The sequence below is a fragment of the Limulus polyphemus genome, unplaced genomic scaffold (genome assembly GCF_000517525.1).
Source record: "Limulus polyphemus unplaced genomic scaffold, Limulus_polyphemus-2.1.2 Scaffold216, whole genome shotgun sequence".
Classification (NCBI taxonomy): domain Eukaryota; kingdom Metazoa; phylum Arthropoda; class Merostomata; order Xiphosura; family Limulidae; genus Limulus; species Limulus polyphemus.
In genome coordinates this window covers 93,465-113,809 of record NW_013665826.1, presented here as the reverse complement: position 1 = coordinate 113,809, position 20,345 = coordinate 93,465, and the positions used below count along the sequence as shown (strand labels likewise).

Below are 20,345 nucleotides of genomic sequence, written 5' to 3'. Positions count from 1 at the left end.
TACTTATCCTTAGAACAGTTGTGTACCTAGACATGCCTTATACTTACAGACTAGTTGTGTAACTAGACATGCTTTATACTTACAGACTAGTTGTGTAACTAGACATGCCTTATACTTACAGACTATTTGTAACTAGACATACCTTATCCTTACAAACAGTTGTGTATCTAGACATGCCTTTTCCTTACAGACTAGTTGTGTAACTAGACATACCTTATACTTACAGACTAGTTGTGTACTAGACATACCTTATACTTACAGACTATTGTGTAACTAGACATACCTTATCCTTTTAGACTAGTTGTGTAACAAGACATACCTTATACTTACAGACTAGTTGTGTACTAGACATACCTTATACTTACAGACTATTGTGTAACTAGACATACCTTATCCTTTTAGACTAGTTGTGTAACAAGACATACCTTATCCTTACAGACTAGTTGTGTATACATATCATCTCTTTACAGACTAGTTGTGTACCTGGACATACCTTCTCCTTACAGACTAGTTGTGTTCCTAGACACACATTATCCTTACGGACTAGTTGTATACCTAGACATACCTTATCCTTACAAGACTATTCATTAATAAAACATATTCCATTACCTATACAAGGATGGTGTAAAAATAAAAACTAGCATCCATACTGTTGGTAAGCTATAAATTAACTAGAACAATCAAACATCCTATTTATCGTTATTTGGACAGAACATTCGTGCTGGAGACGGTAACACAAACAGGTCTTTACGTTTCATGTGATATCTCTTTGAAATATCACCTGAATAAACATCACGACAACTTTCAGTTTCTGAATTAATGATACATTTACATTTTGATTGAGCTGGTTGCAGTTACAGTTACATATCCAATATAAACCAATAAACGTCATGCCTGCTTATATTTGTACAGAATTTCTCAAGATACAAAAGACCCCCCCACCGCCCACCCAAAAAAAAGAAAACAAGAAAAAAAAAACGTTATCTGTCTAGCACCCTATGAGTTACAAACCTGACACTGGTGATATTCGGGCACGAGAAGAAAATTCTTTATGTCCTTATTCTTACGTTCTCTATTGTTTCATTTAATATGCATAAGAAAATGTATGAAGTTACACCGGATGAAAAACTTCTAACAATTCTCTAAACATATTAATTTTAATCTAGGTACGCTATACGTCTGGACTCCTGCTTGCCAAGTGCGCTCGTATTACAAATGTACTCTGCGTGGATTACAAGTTAAATTACAATTTATATTGCCACAAGATTTGTTTGGAACATTTTAACCCCTCGGATATAGTATATAATATATGTATATATATATCTGTATCCATATTCTGATACTGGAATTATACGGCACATATTATTCTTGGAAAATACACTGTGTTAATGCCAAATATTCCCAAGTGAGCAATAATTTTAGACAATGCCATAATTTGGCGAGGCATATTTCTGACATAAAAAAACAAACAAATGGTACCGACTCTATTTGAAGCACAACCAATAAATATTTAATCGGTGAAGCAAGGTTGTTGTGGTTCATGCGCGTAGTTTCAAGGATGTCAGCTTAAGTCCAAATGGCAAACGATTTAGATGAAAAATGGAGATAACAGCTTTGATTCTACACTTAGACAGAGCTGGCAGTGTATCACGTATACATGAACTAACTTCTATTATTAAATAGTGTAAATTATTTGTTCCTATAGCTTAAACATATAGTATTGATTATCTATATATATGAAGTGACTGAATGCGTTAAAAGACAACAACAAATATACCGCTACTAAATAAACATGCAACTATAAAAGCACTTGTATAAAGAGAATATAAATATAATCTACATACAAATATAATAAAATTCGAATTCTTCCTTTTTTATGAAACTGTTCTTTATTTCACCGGTTTCGTAGTATCATAGACACAATATTTATAGTGAATAGTAGCTGGTGCTGCTACGAAACCGGTTAAATAATGAACAGTTTGATAAAAAATAAAGGATTTGAGTTTTACTAGACATATTCATTTTTGAAGTGAAACTACCTTGAATTATATGTATATATATATATATATATATATATTATATGTATATATATATATGTTTTGTGTTAAAAACAAGTTATGGTAATAAAAATATTCTAGGTATGCCTTTTGTGCTAAAAACAAGTTATGGTAATAAATATATTCTAGGTATGCCTTTTGTGCTAAAAACAAGTTATGGTAATAAAAATATTCTTGGTATGCCTTTTGTGCTAAAAACGAGTTATGGTAATAAAAATATTGTAGGTTTGCCTTTTGTGCTAAAAACGAGTTATGGTAATAAAAATATTGTAGGTACGCCTTTTGTGCTTAAAACGAGTTATGGTAATAAAAATATTGTAGGTACGCCTTTTGTGCTAAAAACGAGTTATGGTAATAAAAATATTGTAGGTACGCCTTTTGTGCTAAAAACGAGTTATGGTAATAAAAATATTGTAGGTACGCCTTTTGTGCTAAAAACGAGTTATGGTAATAAAATGTTAGTCCCCCACCCCACAGTTGCTGAGCGGTAAGTCTGTAGGCTTATGACGTCAACAATCGGGTTTCAGTATCCGTGGTGGGCAGACCATAGATAACCCATTTTGTACTTAATAATAACCAACTCATACGTCTCCCGATGTGACAACTGTAAGTCTACGGACTCACAAAGCTAAAATCTGGGGTTCGAATCCCCGCGGAGGACACAGCAGATTGTTCAATGTGGTTTTGCTCTAAAACAAACAAACAAAAACCAACCAATAATAAATTATGTCGTGGGCATTTGGAAAAATACACGAGCAACATATGACTCATTAATATAGATTGAATAACAACCAAAAATTAATAGTGTAGATTATGTATCATTTCACAGACTCTTGTTAAAAACGACATTGTTTAAGATGACGGTATGTGTGTGTGTGTGTGTATTTCATGCAGGTTCTGTGCTACGCGCAGAAAAGTTTGGTTGGATTGTTTCGGATATTCGCGGCAAGCTATGTATCCAAGGGCTATCTGCGCATACCAGTCCTAATTTTGAATTGATAACCTAGAAACAATACAACTAGTCTACAGCACTCACCACAGACCAGTAGCGTGCAGATGAGGGAGGGCGAAAGGTGCTGGGGCCCCGGGCATCCATATCGGGAGGGCATCCAATGCAAAGAGTCGAATCGAACAGTAGAACCAAGGTCTTAGGTACAAGGCCCCGGGCATCATAGAACCTCTTCACGCCACTGCCGCAGACCCTTAGGTTATCTAATGAAATAGTGGGATTTAAACGTCACTCTTATAACGCATCCACAGCCTCAAAGTACGGAACGCGATTTTGCGGCAACGGGAAGCGAAACGTGGGCACTCAGATTCACTGTTCGGCTTGCTCTCCCTCTAGGTATTAGAGCTGAATTGGGTTTAAAACACGTTTGCAACTGTGTTACCACAAAACAGCAATTTTCGTCGTTCAATATAAGCCTGTTATTTTGATAATTTTCCATTAACATGTACTTACAGCTTGTTCTTTCATAAATATTTACTCAACCATTTAACAAAAACATTCGTTGCCATTACTTCATATTTATGATACATATTATAATTGGTATAGGGTATATTATCTATCCATTGTTTGTGTTTGTGTATTGCTCAAAAGTGTAGTTAACAAATAGTACTGGACTGTATTTGAGTTAGTTCTGAAGTTCAGTACGGAAGCCTCCTCTACAAAGTATGTCTCGCTCCACCCCCACTCCCGACCCCCAGGTCTTAATCCGGCTCTACTATGTAAATATATATAACTCATACTTTAAACCATGTAACCCCCTAGTTTCAGTCAAATGTTTATGAGACCTCAAGAACGATCCTGTTGTTAAGACTGGTTCATTCCCATAGCATTTTACTTATTTACTTTATAACACCCTTATTTTTACTTTACAATCTCTCATTTCAAAACCGTGAGAGTCAGTTTTGGTTCTGGTCCTGAGCGAAAAGTGCGCAGATCAAATCAAACATATCCCCAAAATTTAGTACCAGACGACTGCTAATACTACCACTAATAATTATACGGAAATTAGATGGAGAAAGTTTACCAAATATAAAAATCGTTTAAGCCGCTCTACAGGGTTGCGTTGCTACAGCAACAAGCAGACATTGCGGTATTGTACGTAATACAGCATAATCTCCATGTGATCTGTATTTTAAAAAGCAGCTTAACCACATTTTTGATCAGCAATGTCCTAAGAAAGAACTCATATTTTGTTCACCAGTATAACCATATAAGTTATACTACATACCTAGTAAACGTTTACAAGTCTCCACACCGGGTTTTACTTAGGGTACAAAGTGGTAAGTGACCCTTGGATACACCTTACGGAGAAGTTAACATCAACTCGACAGATTAAATACTTCTTAGGCCTCGCAGCAGCGTGAAAATATTTGACTTGAAAGCGCTGAAAATCACGTCACGACCTGAAAGACAGGTGTTTTTAACAATCGAACGTCTATACAACACGCGACATCATGATTTTAATTGATTTTTGACAGTGACTTTTGAAATCAAGTGAGGCCTATTTGAAACGTTCGATAACCACTAACGTACCGAACTCTTTGATAACGACACCAATTTATACAATGCTATTTACTTTTCCTACTTACACTTTCTACTTGTGATATTAAACAGTCATAAATTCATAAAAAAAAAAACGATTATCATCAATATGACTTATCATACAGCTTGGTCATTTACAACCGACGTCTACAGAAGCAAAAAAAAAGAAAAAAAAAGACTTATTACTTGTAATATTTTCTACATAACAGAACGTTAACGTTTATAATTTCATATCTTTGATAAATTAAATTAATGTGTAATGGTTCATATAGAGATAAAACTGATAGTGTTTGTGTTTGATAAGCCGCCTGTTCACTTTACAACGTTTTATGTTCTTGAAAGTTTGACTAGTGAAAAAAAATACCTAAAAAACCCGGAGATATCAAGGTGATAACGAGTTGTTTCTTCGATCAAACAAGTTTTAAGGATGTATTAGTTACACGTTCCTTTGTCGAGACAATCGCTGCATAAAACACTACACACAGATATCTAGAATAAGGCTTACATATCACTATCGTATTAGTTCAATAGGCTTAGAGCAATAAATTTATTTGAATATAAATTATGATGTGACTAACTGAACGCTATAAATCTTTCTAAGCTCTGTGTTTTCAATGATTTATTGCTAATTTTTGTAAAAGCATACACTGTAACAATAAAGTTTACGATCTCTAAAATTTACACTTCAAGATCTGATAGATTTGTAGTTTTGCAAAAGTTCATACACTAATAGGAATTAATACTCCTGAACTTTATTTTGACATTAATATATTGTAACACATGTAATTGAGGAAACAACGAGAGATACTCCACTGATTTCTTATGGGAAGAATATAATATATTAATGTTTTTGAATAACCATAGTTCATAATTGCTGGAAAGTATATGAGAAGTTTAATACAGACATTGTTGCAAGCCATGTGCTCTAACTAACATTGTTAAAAACTAGGTGCTGCAACTGATATTGTTGCAAGCCATGTGCTCTAACTGATATTGTTACAAATCAAGTGCTCTGACTGACATTCTTATAAGCCAAGTGATCTATTTCAATGATGTACGTTTGTGTCTTTAGTGTATTATATTTTCCCCATAAGAACTTAGTGAAGTATCTCTTGTTGGAGCACCCTGTACATCGGAATAGTAAAACTTCAATAGAACCGATCGACAGGGCGTAGTTTTTCCACTTGAATTTTCTGAAAATAATAAAAAAACGACGTGTTGATCTCCGTGTGGAGACCTTCATCTGGTCTTAGTCAGCGGCTGAAGAAGGCCTCAGCACATTCGAACTCTGGCCTTAGTCAGCGACTGAAGAATGCCTCAGCACAGCCAAATTCTTGCTCACATTGTTAAGAAAGAAAAAAACCTGTAAAACTACCAGCAGCATATCTTTCCAAGCTTTTCTATAATATTTTTCTGGAAAATATTTTAAGGAACTTTAGTAAGAAACGGAGTATTTGCTGAATTCCCCTAAAATAACGGGAAGACAAATCATTTTGTTGTTTTTTTTTCAAGGAAGTTCCTTAAAATACGCCTCCCATGGTTCAGCGGTAAGTCTGAGGGCACACAACTTCAAAAATGACTTTTGGATACCCGCAGTGGGCAGAGCACTGAAAACCCATCGTGTAGCTTTATGCTTAACAACAAACAAATATAAACTCTTTAAGGAAATAATGCTTGGAGACGGCTTGAATGGGTAATGAAGAAAAACTTTAATATAAATTTAACAGCAAATGTACAACGTTTCGACAAGGTTTTGTCATCATCAGGTACAAGTAATTTACACTGACACAGATATATATATATATATATATATATTTCGAAAAATCAAGGAATCCATCTTAATTGAACAAAACAACACTACTCTAAACCAACACCCTGGGGCGCCAAGATACCTCTTCTAAGTTTTGCAACAGTATCCGGTCCTGTGACCTCTTTGTTCCATACTGTATATATATATATATATGTGTGTGTGTGTGTGTGTGTGTGTGTCAATGTAAATTACTTGTACCTGATGATGACAAAACCTTGTCGAAACGTTGTACATTTGCTGTTATATTAAACTTATATTAAAGTTTTTCTTTATTACCCATTCAAGACGTCTCCAAGCATTATTAGTCTCAAAGTGGGTTTCTCGTCATTGAACTCTTAAAATAAATGTTCCTGAAAGTATACTGCCAGTACTTTTTTCCGTATTTTTGTATTTTACATTGCACACCAGCTGGATGCAATCCATAAAAAGAATATAAAACTCAGCAAGATATGCTTTGTTAAAACTCCTCTAATATAACACAATAAGTTTGTTTGTTTGGAACTAAAGAAACGTTCTCACGCTGTTTATTACTAATACTTTTGATACAGCTTACAAGCCAAATTACGTAAGACGAAACAAAACTATTAATAAGAAGTGTTATAAGTTTAATTTAAAACTTACTGTGTTACTCATATTTCTGCAGATATACCTAGAATATATCGTATGAGTTCGATTCTTGTTCTGTTCCTAATTCCGGAGATTTATCGTACGAGTTCGCTATTTGTTTTGTTCCTAATTCCGGAGATATTCCTAGAATTTATTTTGAATTTAAATTTTTATCATACGTCCTTTTTAAGTGAATTGATTCTTGTTTTTGGCCTAGTTGGCAGAAACACATATACCTATTCAATGGTGATAAACCAGTCAACACCACCCACCGCCAATGCTACTTTTGACCAACGAATACTGGGATTAATTGTAATATCATAATGTCCCTGCGGCTGAAAAGACGAGTATGTGCAGTGATGGGATACGAACCTGTGACCCACAGAGTGCGAGTCAACCAGACCATTCCAAGCCTGCAGAGGAGGGAGGGGAGATATATATATATATATATATATATATAATTACTCGTACCTCGAAGTTTAAACACGGGATAATCTTTTTTAAATTTCGTAATCCTGACCTACAAAGTTTCAAATATAATTTTTTACTAATACGAATAAACTAAAGTATTTGTTTTCAAACAATCAAGATATGTAAAAGAACAAGAGAGCGTTTATTTGTCCCAAACAAAAATGTACGAAAAATGTTACAGTTTGTAAGCTAAGTTAAATCTGTTAAATCTGCAGATATTTTTTTCTTCTTCTTCCTTACTTTTACTTCTTCACAAAAATAAGTCATTTTATTCAACACATATATTAAATATGTTTAGTTATTTTGATGCATACGTGCCAAAAAAAGTTTCTTTCTATCTTTCAGAAGGGCTATTTACTGATCCAATGTTACTCTAATAGATAAGAACACCTACCGCCGGCTCTTGGGCTACTCTTGTCTGATTGAACTGTAGGATTTGACTGTTACTCTTATAATGCCACTACAGCCCCAAATTGCGTAGCACGTTTGTGCTAAAATAGGTTTGGTGTTTTGAATTCCGCGCAAAACTACACGAGGGCTATCAGCGCTAGTCGTCCCTAATTTAAGAGTGAAAGACTAGAGGGAAGGCAGCTATTCATCACCAACCACAGTTGGACTACTATTTTACCAAGAAATAGTGGGATTGATGGTCACATTATAACGCTCCCACGACTGAAAGGACGATTATATTTGGTGGGACGGGAATTCGAGCCCGCGATCCTCAGATTGCGAGTCGAGCACATTAACCACCTGCTACAATAGGTCGCGAACCATGAATCCTCTGAACCAAAGTATGCTAACCATAGGTCCTGAAAAAAATGAAGGGGATAGCTATGGACTAAAACATAGCTAGATATTCTGTATCTATAGGCTAAAGCACAGCTAGATATTCTGTACCTACATACTAAAATACAGCTAGATATTCTGTACCTATGGGGAAACACCCAGATATATATATTCTACACCTATGGAGAAACACACAGATAGATATTCTACACCTATGGACTAAAACACATCTAGATATGCTGTACCTACGGACAAACACACAGCTAGATATTCTGTACCTATGGACTAAAACACATCTAGATATTCTGTACCTATGGGCAAACACAAAGCTAGATATTCTGTACCTATGGACTAAAAGACAGCTAGATATTGTATACCTATGGACAAACACAGCTAGATATTCTTTAACTATGGAGAAACACACAGATAGATATTCTGTACCTATGGACAAACACACAGTAGATATTTTGTACCTATATACTAAAACACAGCTAGATATTCTGTACCTATGGTCAAACACAGCTAGATATTCTTTACCTATGGAGAAACACCCAGATAGATATTCTGTATCTATGGACAAACACATAGTAGATATTTTGTACCTATATACTAAAACACAGCTAGATATTCTGTACCTATGGGGAAACACACAGATAGATATTCTACACCTATGGAGAAACACACAGATAGATATTCTACACATATGGAATAAAACACAGTTAGATATTCTAAACATATGAACTAAAACACAGCTAGATATGCTGTACCTATGGACAAACACACAGCTAGATATTCTGTTCCTATGGACTAAAACACAGCTAGATATTCTGTACCTATGGGCAAACACAAAGCTAGATATTATGTACCTATGGAGAAACACGGAGCTAGATATTATGTACCTATGGACAAACACAGCTATATATTCTGTACTCTCTATGTTTCACAAATAATAATGTCCTCAAAATAGCGTAATGTTTACAAAGTCTGTGTTTTTAAAGCCCTGTCTAGTGAAATTTACCTTAAAAATGCAGGCAAACATTGTGATAAAGAATTGACACATTTTAAGTAAAACCGAAAACACTGTGGAACATTAAAGGTTATGTAAACTTATTTCTCCCACAAAAACATATTTATTTATTTATTCAAGTGCTTGTCCTAATGTACTACAGCAATTTCCAGATATGTTAACTGACAAAGAAGTGTAATGTTCATGTGTATTAAACATGTGTATTCAAAGATAACTCCTACACTGGATGTACATCACGAGTCCAGGAAAATGGCACGTGATTATTTATTCGACTTTACACATGATTTATGAATAAATAATAAAAGTGAGTAATTTGCCTAATCTTCCCCGAATTCAGTGGACATAAACGTTAAATTATTTTTGAAAAATACGATCCGTTTAGAAACATTACTCGACAAAAAATAACACACTATTAAGGTTGTGAAGTAGTAAACATGATTTGTGTTATTATGGTTTCGATTGTACGGTTCCCACTTCTCCAACGAAATGATCCAACAGCAATGGTTGCTTTATTTTATAGTCGAAGTCAGGAATCTTTCTAAGTGTTAGAATGTAGAAACGAACTTAATGAACAGACTTAATTCCCAATGTTCATCTCACTTTTCTTTTTTACCGAACTGGCCGCTTGTAGCTTTCTATAGACAAAAGAAGCATTTGCCATGATTACGGGTTATTATTGGTGAGAGGAGGGATAGAGGGGGGTAAGGGGGTATTATGTGAAAACGTACAGGTTGTGTGTGATATGGTGCCATTTGAAATGTGTAACGAATAATCATAACCAGATACTCCAACTGTTTCCCTTTCTATAATGACTCTAGTCAGCCACCATCTTCAAACCTTGGTGATAACGCTGCCCATCAATTTTAACGAGTATTTCAGAAACTTTTGTATCCATAAAACATTAATGGAGCCGTTGGAAACAATGTGAGTGTTACACTCTAATATAATGTGGATTTTTGTATTTACAAGCATCAGCGGAATGTTTCTAATATTGTCTAAAATATTTTCTCTAAATGGTGCAAGAAATACTAATAAACAAACAACAACGACAAAAACTTCCGGTAGCTGAAGACTTTCATTGTTTAGGATTACCAGCTAATTCTGCATAATAATTCCAACAGCAGCGAAATTCAAATGAAAATATGCAAAAAAAAAAACAAACAAATATTATAGTTAAAGAGCTGGATCACATACTTTGTAATGACGAGTTATGTGTGCTAATGCAATGAGGTGTTTTCGGAAATGTGGGCTATGGCGACACAGCAACATGTTTATCACTCACGTATTTGGTTAAAAACGAATTCCCGATTAGCTGATGTGCAATGCCATCACGAGTAGACATATGACTAAAGAACTTTACCACAGTCACGTCCACAAATATTCCTTTCATGAGAATATTAAACGACATAGAACCAAAGAACACAACAAACTGACGAAGTGTTCTCATTAGACGCAGAGAAACTCGCACCATAAGATACAAAGAGGTCTTGCACGTGAAATCACAAAATTTCCTATTTCATTCAACGCCGCCATATTGGACGTCGAATATTCCCTTCTAGCAAAAACAACAATCCATATCAATAAAATATTTGGTAAAGTTTTACGTGTTATTACATGACAATAGATACCGATCCGAAACTCTACGGCTATTCGGTTTCTTGATGTATCGTTTATTATGCGCATCGTTGAAACGATTTACAGAGTAAGATAACACGATATTAGAAGACAAATTTGTACTTTTTCACCTAAGACAAATATAAACACTTGACGTCCAATATGGCGTAGTAAACTATAGACCATGTGACTTTTTGAGAAGAGTGTAAAACCTCTATAACCACACCCCAAGTCAATCTGGAGCATCCTATTCATGGCTAAAGGATCGCTATAGTTACAAACTAAAACCCGTTTACTCCCCCCCCCCAAAAAAAAACAACAACAACAAAACATTGCAATGAAGCTGAGCATACTTTTTGTTATCGTTAGCAATGTGATAAACAAAGATTTGAAGTTGACTCACAAAACAAAAGTTGATAAGCTTCAGGCCACATTTCAATATCAATGGCTGTTATCAGGTAAAAGAAAGCCGAAGAAAATAGAATCACAGTAAACCTATTCCACCACATACCTCTGTTGTAGTTCCAGTGAAATGTTGTCTTTTATCTGATTAAACGTGGTCTTGGAAGGCAACTTACACGCAAAGTGCAGGATCTACTGAAAATTTAATAAAATATGAGGCTTAAGACTGGCCTCCCAGTGGCACAGCGATATGTCTACGGACTTACAACGCTGGAAACCAGGTTTCGATACCCGTGGTGGGCAGAACACAGATAGTCCATTGTGTAGCTTTGTGCAGAACTACAAACAAACAAACAAACAAGCTTAAGACTGATCTCAACATTCTCCAAAGAAGCATGTCACAGTGGAAATCGCGATGTCTGGGAAGAGAAGATAATAATTTTCAGAATGTAAAACTTATCGTTAGTAACCAACGATCTAGGGTTGTGATATAACTTTTGATCAAACGTACTATTGGTAACAATGTACTGTGGCTGGAATATAACTTTTCATTACCGAAATTCCATTGTTGGAATATAATGCTACTGATTGAGCCAAGCTACCCACATCCCCTTTTATAGTTAGCTGGTTTTAACTTGTTAATCAAAGTTTAGGATTCCAACGTATTCTACATTAAAAAATTGTAAAAGTTTTATTGTGTCGTTTATTCCAGTTAACAGGAGCATTATATTATATTAAATCTTTTTCCAGACAGTTTCGGTATCCTAAAAACGTAGAATGGCAACGTATACCATCATTGGGGGCCGATCTTTTGCTGCTTAACCTGGTGGACCAGAAGAAAAGCTAATTCCTTATTCTGCCCACTAGCGGGCATCCCTGTTCAGATAAGATGTCAGGGTCTTATTCAAGGACTTTCGAATTGATTGACGATATACAACACTTTGTAATTCTTCAAAATTATACACTTCTTTTTCTGTTTTTTCTGAATCATCTTCTTAATCGTGTTTATGTAAAAAATAAAATAACCTTTAAACACCTCGAAGAAAACAAAAAACAGTATTAATATTAGTCTTCAAGTTCATCAAACAGAAAATACCAGCTTGTGAATTTTAACTATCTGTATAGCCTTATAAAATTACATCCCCTAAAAATTCAAGTTCCACCAATAATAAATATTAAAATATAAAACAAAAATCGTAAATTCCCCACAGCTTCTCTTATTAAATATGAAACTCCAAACTTTCACCTCCATTTTACATTAGTTTCCTTAACTCCTACAGTTACTAGATGTTAATCTCTGAATACCCGCATCTAAATACCAACAACCCTCAAATTTTCATACTTTTCAACCTTATTTCTGCAATTCGTATTTCATAAGACTAAACTTTTATACTTAATAACATGAATTCTGTTTAACGTTAAATTTCATGATAATAAATACAGAAGAATAATACCCCAACTCTTATGGTTAACAAAACTCTGGGGCCAACTTCCGAGATCTCATGGTTATAAAACTCTAAGGCCAACTTGCGAGATCACATGGTTATCAAAACTCTGGGGCCAACTTGCGAGATCACATGGTTCTCAAAACTCTGGAGTCAACTTCCGAGACCTCATGGTTATCAAAACTCTAAGGCCAACTTGCGAGATCACATGGTTATCAAAACTCTGGGGCCAACTTGCGAGATCACATGGTTCTCAAAACTCTAAGGCCAACTTGCGAGATCACATGGTTATCAAAACTCTGGGGCCAACTTGCGAGATCACATGGTTATCAAAAATCTGGGGCCAACTTGCGAGATCACATGGTTATCAAAACTCTAGGGCCAACTTGCGAGATTACATGGTTATCAAAACTCTAGGGCCAACTTGCGAGATCACATGGTTATCAAAACTCTGGGGTCCTTCCACGATTTTATCATGATCAAAACTCTGGGGCCAACTTTCGAGATCTCATGAAGATCAAAACTCTGGGGCCAACTTCCGAGATCTCATTGTTATCAAAACTCTGGGGCCACGTTCCGAGATTTCATGATGATCAAAACTCTGGAGCCAACTTCTAAGATTTCATGATTATCAAAAATCAGGGGCAAACTTCCACGATTCCGTGATGATCAAAAATCACTACTAATTTAGGAGTCCTCGTGATTATTAGAAATCAGGTTCCACCTTCCGAGATCTCATAAACATAAAATACCAGTAAACAGTTTTCGATATCTCTTGTTTATCAAAATCCTAGGTCCAACTTTCCAGATATTATAGTTATGAAATTCCACGGATACACTTCCGAAGTCTCACTGTTAAGAAAGTTCAGGGATCAGCTTGTAACCTCTCATAATTAGCAAAGTCCAGGGATCAATTTGTATCCTTTCCTAATTATTGAGATTCAGGGATCAATTCTGATGTCTCACCAGAGGTTCAATTCCAGATAACAACAACAATTTATTTTGTATTTTCCTTCAATACAATTAATAAAGTTTAAAAGGTATTATAATATAGCTGCTGCGTATATGGTTTAACTCAGCTGTTTTCAATTTGTAGAGACTGTTGTATACTGACTAAAAGTACGTCAGTGAAAATATATTCTGCTTACGCCATGAAAGGTTTATTAAAATGTCAAGAAAACATGTGTTAAGTTTTGCTGGAGGGTTAAATAACTTCAAACCCTCTTTTGAAGTGAACGAGTAGAAAGATGTGTGTAAATAATCTAAAATGTAGACAGATCTGCAGGATACGTGTAAGAAAAAAGACAAAAAACTTTTGTTTGTTTGTATTAAGCAAAATGGGCTATACGTGCTCTGCCCACCGCAGGTATCGAAACATTATTTTTAGTGCTATAAGAGCCCTTAGGCTTACCTCAGAATTACCTGGGGGGGGTGCACAAGAAAGATGTCTTCACTACAATCGGTGATGTTGTAATAGTTAAGTATCAAGTGTTATCAGTTATATCGGCCGAACCTTTTACAAAGTTTGTTTTAATTTCATTGAAAATACCCAGAAGGTGGTGTTTTGAGAATACTTAGGATCCTTAACATCTTTTAAGCACTAGGTAAACGTCTATTGGTAACTATAATATTCTAAGAAGATACATCGACGAGTTCCAGAATCAGATATATGGAATTATGAGCACTGGAAAACGTGCCTTATCAAGATTCAAAGGCAAAGAAACAATCCTACTTCGTTCACGTCATGTTAACGTCTCTTCGCCACAGGTCTGCTGTTTGAAGTAATTACCGAAAGCGAAGTGCCACACTCGGTGGTCGATCATGTCTTTATTTTTTAATTACCTGACAATTAATATCTGACCAGACTAAGCATCAAAACCTTCCTACACTCAAGTAAGAACTCATCCGAAGGATGGCCATAGCTCTGCACGGCTGGAGATCCAATTAAGTAGGTCTGAGTAGCGAAACTCTAATAACATCCGATTAATAAGCAACCTGCTAAGACTCAGTAAAGGCAGATGGCCACCAGCACCAATGAGTAAGAACAAACTTGCGGTGTGTCCTACAATAAGTTGGAAAGCGTGGGCTAATTATCCAATTTCGAATTCTCACAACACTTCACTCTTGGCCCTTCTAAATACTGTTGCAAGAGCGCCCCCATATGACACAATTTAAAGCTAGGGAGCATGGGAATCAAACAGGTGTTACGGAGTCTCAGAATGGTCACCCATTGGTGGCCTTGGGAACTAGTTTACAAATACTTACCTGGTTAGCGCGCTCCAGGTCGTTCAGGATTATTTCCATTTCATTCAACCTGCAAAAGAAAAAAAAGAAAACAACAACTGTAAACATAGATGATTCACCCATACATCTAATACGTAGGTGTTACTGAGACTAATTAAATTGAAGGCGAAACGGAGCACGACGAAGGTAGGTGACTGTCTTCAAGGCGATAAAATCTTTAATCTTTTTAAATTATCTAAGTAGAGCTATGACTCAGAGGCTACTGTAACAAGCACGACGATGACAAATTTATTAAGTACAATAACTTCCTTTTTGGTCTGGTGAATGAGACCTTAAGTAAATGTGCACCTTTGTTTTTACCATATACGAGCAGGATGATGCTTGCAGCAGCGAAATGCTCGAAAGTTTGTGAAGATTAGCAGTAAATAATGACGTCACTGCTACACATTGATATCCGGACGAGAAAGGCATCGAGAAATTTCTCTGACAGGACTGCCTAATGATGGTCTCTCATTGTTTTTAGTAATAATAATGATTTTTATTCAATTTCTAAAAAAACAGTTTTAGATGTATATATATATTAATATATATATAATAAAAAATTATGCTAAAATGCTCTCTCTACCTTTGACGTGGCATTGATGTTATTCGATTCAAAACGTTGGGGATGTATCAAACATATTGTTGGTGTGAACGTGCTTTGTAGTCACTATGAGAAAAACCTATACACGGAATACTAAGTTTATATATTATTTATTTATTGGGGATATACAAAAGATATTGTCTAATGAATGTTATATCTGATATTTAAAATAGTTTGTCTAAAATGTTAAAGTTAAGATAATCCTAATCTGTTACATCATAACGGAAGGTGAAGAATAAGAAACAAACATAACGCGGTCCTGTTAGAAATGTTCATGTAAGAGAGATTTCGTGGTGTCTTTCTTGTCCAAGCATACATTACCTATGAACACCAGAATAATGAACCACACAAAGTAAATATTATAGGCGATCTTAGTAGTAGGAATATAACTAATGATACGATTGTTTTCCATAGCTCTACAACGTTTTTTTCTGCAAACCTTCAGTTACTTTTACTGGTTCCTTTACATTCTTATATAATCCATAATTATGATGCAAACGTAAAGAATATAGTTGCAAACAAATATTTTTCCACTGTCCACGATCTAATGTTATACATTACCATACCATTACAAAATGGGAATAATTAGATTTAAAATATCACAAACAGGCAATCCAATTTTTTGCAGGGCGCAAAATACGAAAATTCACAAATTCTTAAAAAGTTGTTCGTATTTAATTTATTTAAACCGTAAATTTAATAGAGCTGGTTCTCAAGAAAGACCAAGCAAATGGTACCAATAAACTCACATTTATATCCTCTTCATTTGCAATTCTTATAATTGTTTTGGTCAATGTACTGGAAAGCAGTAGTTTTAAACGTACCAGGTCTTAGCAGATGCAGAACTGAAATAATTTCGGGTAAAAGCAGTGTTAACAAATTAGGTTACCTAGCGTGCAAGAAGTTCGTTATTAAACTGCAACTATATTTCTAATTTTAATCCAGACAGTTTCAACAATTTTTATCTTTGGAATAGATGTATGACAAAAGCAAATAGTGCCAGGTTTTTCTTTTGTTTTTTAAGGAAGTGACTGTTTCTCCACACTAATGGCTTTAATCATGAATTTTGAATTGGCCTAAATCGCAGGATCATGTCTCTGTAAGTGTGGTCAGCTTCATTTACATTTTTATTGAATGATACAAATATTAGATTTCTAAAATTAAACTTTTTATTTTAATCAAAATTATTTTTTGTAAGAGTTTGTTTGTTTCGTTTTGAATTTCACGCAAAGTTACACGAGAGCTATCTGCGCTAGCCATCCCTAATTTAGCAGTGATAAGCTAGAGGGAAAACAGCTAGTCAACACTATCCATCGTCAACTCTTGGACTACTCTTTTACCAACGAATAGTGGGTTTGACCGTCACATTATAACGCCCCAACAGCTGAAAGAGCGAGTGTGTTCGGTAACGGGGATTCGAACTCACGACCCTGAAATTGGGAGTCGAAAGCCCTAACCACCAGACCATGCCCTTTGGTAAGAGCATATTTGTCTTTAAATACAATGTTTTAAATCCGGTAATTAAAAAAGTGTTCAGTTTATCTTCTCGTTACCAATTTTAAAAATCAGAAATAATTTACATTTTTCAAAAAAAAAGTATTCCAGAGTTTAGTGGTGTGTGTTTTTATTTTTATTTTTTAATCTTAAATACAACCAATTAAAGATTTCTCATTACTTCTGTTTATAAAGCTTAGAAATAATTTTTATGATATAATAAATCAATTCTCTGAATACCTCTCTTAGCCACATTTGAAGCTTTGAGCTTTCAATAGTTCAGCGATAAGCTTGAGAGCTTATTCTTTAAAACTCTGGTTCGATACCCGTGTTCGTCATATTCAAAGCTTTGGATTTCCTGAATAGTGTTTTAGTCATGTTGAATATCAAGATATATGATAAACATTTATTACTACTTTCCTTACGATCACAGAAAAAATATATATACATATTTCACAAACAAACCGATTAGGAATTGTTCATTGTCAAATTTAATATTGTTACTATTTCCGTTAGTTATGCCTAAGTACAAATTAACGTAATATTATTTTATTATCTGCGATTGTTATGTTTAAAAGCATAATCAACTTAGATTTTTTATTGTTCCGTTAATTGTATGAAAACAGAGACGTACGTTTAATTTTCTCGAAGCTTTATCTCCTCTCGATGGCAAATGTAGTATTAAAAACTGCTTTTGAATAGCTGAAAAAGAAACATTTCATAATAATACATATCAGTGAAAGTAGAACATTTTCTTTGTTAAACAAAGCTGAAACTCAAAGTTGGAAAAGTTTCCTCCAATGTAATATTCCCCAATTCCATCCCGAGCTACATGCAAGCTAGAACTAAATGAAAATCAATTGTAAAGGAAGATTTGTCTGAGCCTTCATTGGCTAACATGGCTAACCGTAAAGCTACAAACCACATACATCACGTAAAACACATTGCAGCTATTTTTAGAAACTCTTGATAAAAAATACATAAAAGTATGACGGCTTCACAGCAAAGTGTATAATATCAGCCTTCCTGCGTTTCCTCAAAAACTTTGTTTACTACATAACACAAGTACTAACTGTACCTACGCCTACATCGACAGTACCTCTATCTTTAGCTTTTAATTCCATTGTTTAACAATATCTATATGAGTGTACTGTTATAACGAATTCTAAGGCTACCAATTAGTCCTTAATTCTTTATCACAACCGATGCATTTCGGTCTCCAACCGTCTATTACTTACGTAAAAATATAGCGTTTTTCAGAGGAAGAGGAAGAAGAAAAAATAGATAAAACGCACGAGTTATTCCAATTTAAGATAAGGCCATTGAATTCAAAAAGTCTGAAAATACCACGCCCTACTATTGTTAAGTGAAGGAACAGGCTATTTTGAAGCGTCGATTATGACGTTATGTATTGCATTTAAAATGTCGTAATTCACCATTTAGGACACTGATATAACTGAAGAATATAAACAAATGAGCCATCATCATTCTAATCCACCACCAGAAATTGACAAAATGAACGATCACAAAAGAAATGGCATTACTCTGAAGAAGTTGATAAGTATACATAACTAGTAGTCAATGTTGATGAGTTTGTAAACTTTGAACATGCAGATCAATATGAACACTATGTATGTGTGTGTTTGTTTCCGCTCAAGAATATTCAAAAATGTTGAATATAGTGCGCCACACAAGATAATACCTAGTGTAATATAAACGCTAAGATCAGGCAAAAAAAAAAAAGCTCCAGGATATAAATCAATTTTGTTTATCCAAAATGAAATGACTCAGCAATTCCAATAGTTTTTATATAAATGATCCAACTTGGGTTTTAACAGTTGAAGTATCACACTTACTTGGCACGTGTCTCTTCACCTTGATTCGACCCGCAGTGCAAGAGTTCAAACGGACCTACTGCTGAAATAAAAAGCAGAAACAAGCTTCCACATTCATGAAACGCAAGACGTTAAAATTACCTATAATACATTATATGAAAAGCAACTGAATACGAATAATGGATGGCTGAAAGTAGTCAGCTATGTTATGACAAGGGTTAAAAAACACTAGTTGGTTTGGTTTATACTGTTACGTCTCCGTTCGTTAGTTAATTTTCCGTAAATTCGTTCCAATGAAACTTTAGCGACACAAGTCCTTTCTTAAATACAACTGGTTTATTCTTTCTGAATATAACTTTGCGATACACTTAATTTCAACAGTCGCGCTAAAATTCTCAACGAACGTCTCACGTGCTCGACTTCAACAATACTCTGTTCAATTACACACTCTCTGACTGCAGTTCAATTACTCATTACTTCCCCGTCGCTTCGTGGCCGGTCTTATAAACACAAGACTAAACTATATCTAGAAAGATCACGAGATTTAAGGAAAAGACGTGAAAGTTCGAGAATGACGTGGTGTGATACTATTCACGTGACCTCGATGTCGTAACACTGCCCCTTCCTTAGTTTTGTTCGTCCCGAACAATAGCCACTTACATTAACCCTATAACAATTAACAATAACTTAATTAAATGTACAGAATTACAAACACAAAATTACAATTCAACAAAGTCTCTTAATTTTACGGGACGTATTTTCTTCCGTACTGGTCTCCGTCTCGTTAGCTTTTGCTTCACGTGGGGTTCGTCTCCTTCATCAGGAAATGTCCTATCGTCGGTAACAGTCACATCAGTGGTAGTAACTTCACCATTTCCCTTCTCAAAACTGAGTAGAGTTTCTTCTTCGACGGTGGCTTCTTCAGGTGGCATGTCTTCAGCAGCGTCATTTGTTCTGTTGTCCACCTCGTCCCAACTGAAATATCCTGGACCATGATAACACCAAAGCCTGTTGGCATGCACCACTTTTGGCTTACCTCGCCGACCACATTTTACCCGGAAAGTCACGTCATATGGGCCTTCCCATGGAGAAGACAACTTAGGAGACTTCCCTTTGGTCTTCCTGGGATTATACAACCATACCTTGTCTCCTGGTACAAAGCTGACTTCAGTAGATCTGTTATCATAAGTTAACTTCATCGAATCAGCAGACGTTTTCAAGTTTGAACGCACTTGATGGAGAATATCATCCATCCTTTCCAATAACACTTTCACAAACTCTGACACATTCTCAGGCAACTCTTCATAAGGTGGGCGTCCTGTTAACAGATCCACTGGCAACCGAAGTTCCCGACTAAACA

General features: G+C 35.2%; 1 protein-coding gene across 9 annotated transcripts in view; it reads right to left on the bottom strand.

The window, feature by feature from the left end:
• Positions 1 to 20,345, bottom strand: part of LOC106478485 (homeobox protein cut-like) — a 153,296-nt gene that overhangs the window by 50,567 nt on the left and 82,384 nt on the right. For 3 of the 9 annotated variants that reach the window (XM_022382091.1, XM_022382096.1, XM_022382092.1), the window contains one exon: positions 15,035 to 15,083. The exons of 1 other annotated variant lie outside the window; for it this stretch is intronic. In XM_022382091.1, coding sequence (XP_022237799.1) covers positions 15,035 to 15,073 — 39 coding nt within the window. In that variant the 5' untranslated portion in view covers positions 15,074 to 15,083. Of the gene's footprint in view, positions 1 to 15,034; positions 15,084 to 16,405; positions 16,469 to 19,006; positions 19,068 to 20,345 lie in introns of those variants that run through there. 5 more of the 9 variants (XM_022382094.1, XM_022382088.1, XM_022382093.1 and 2 more) reach the window with 3 other exon arrangements.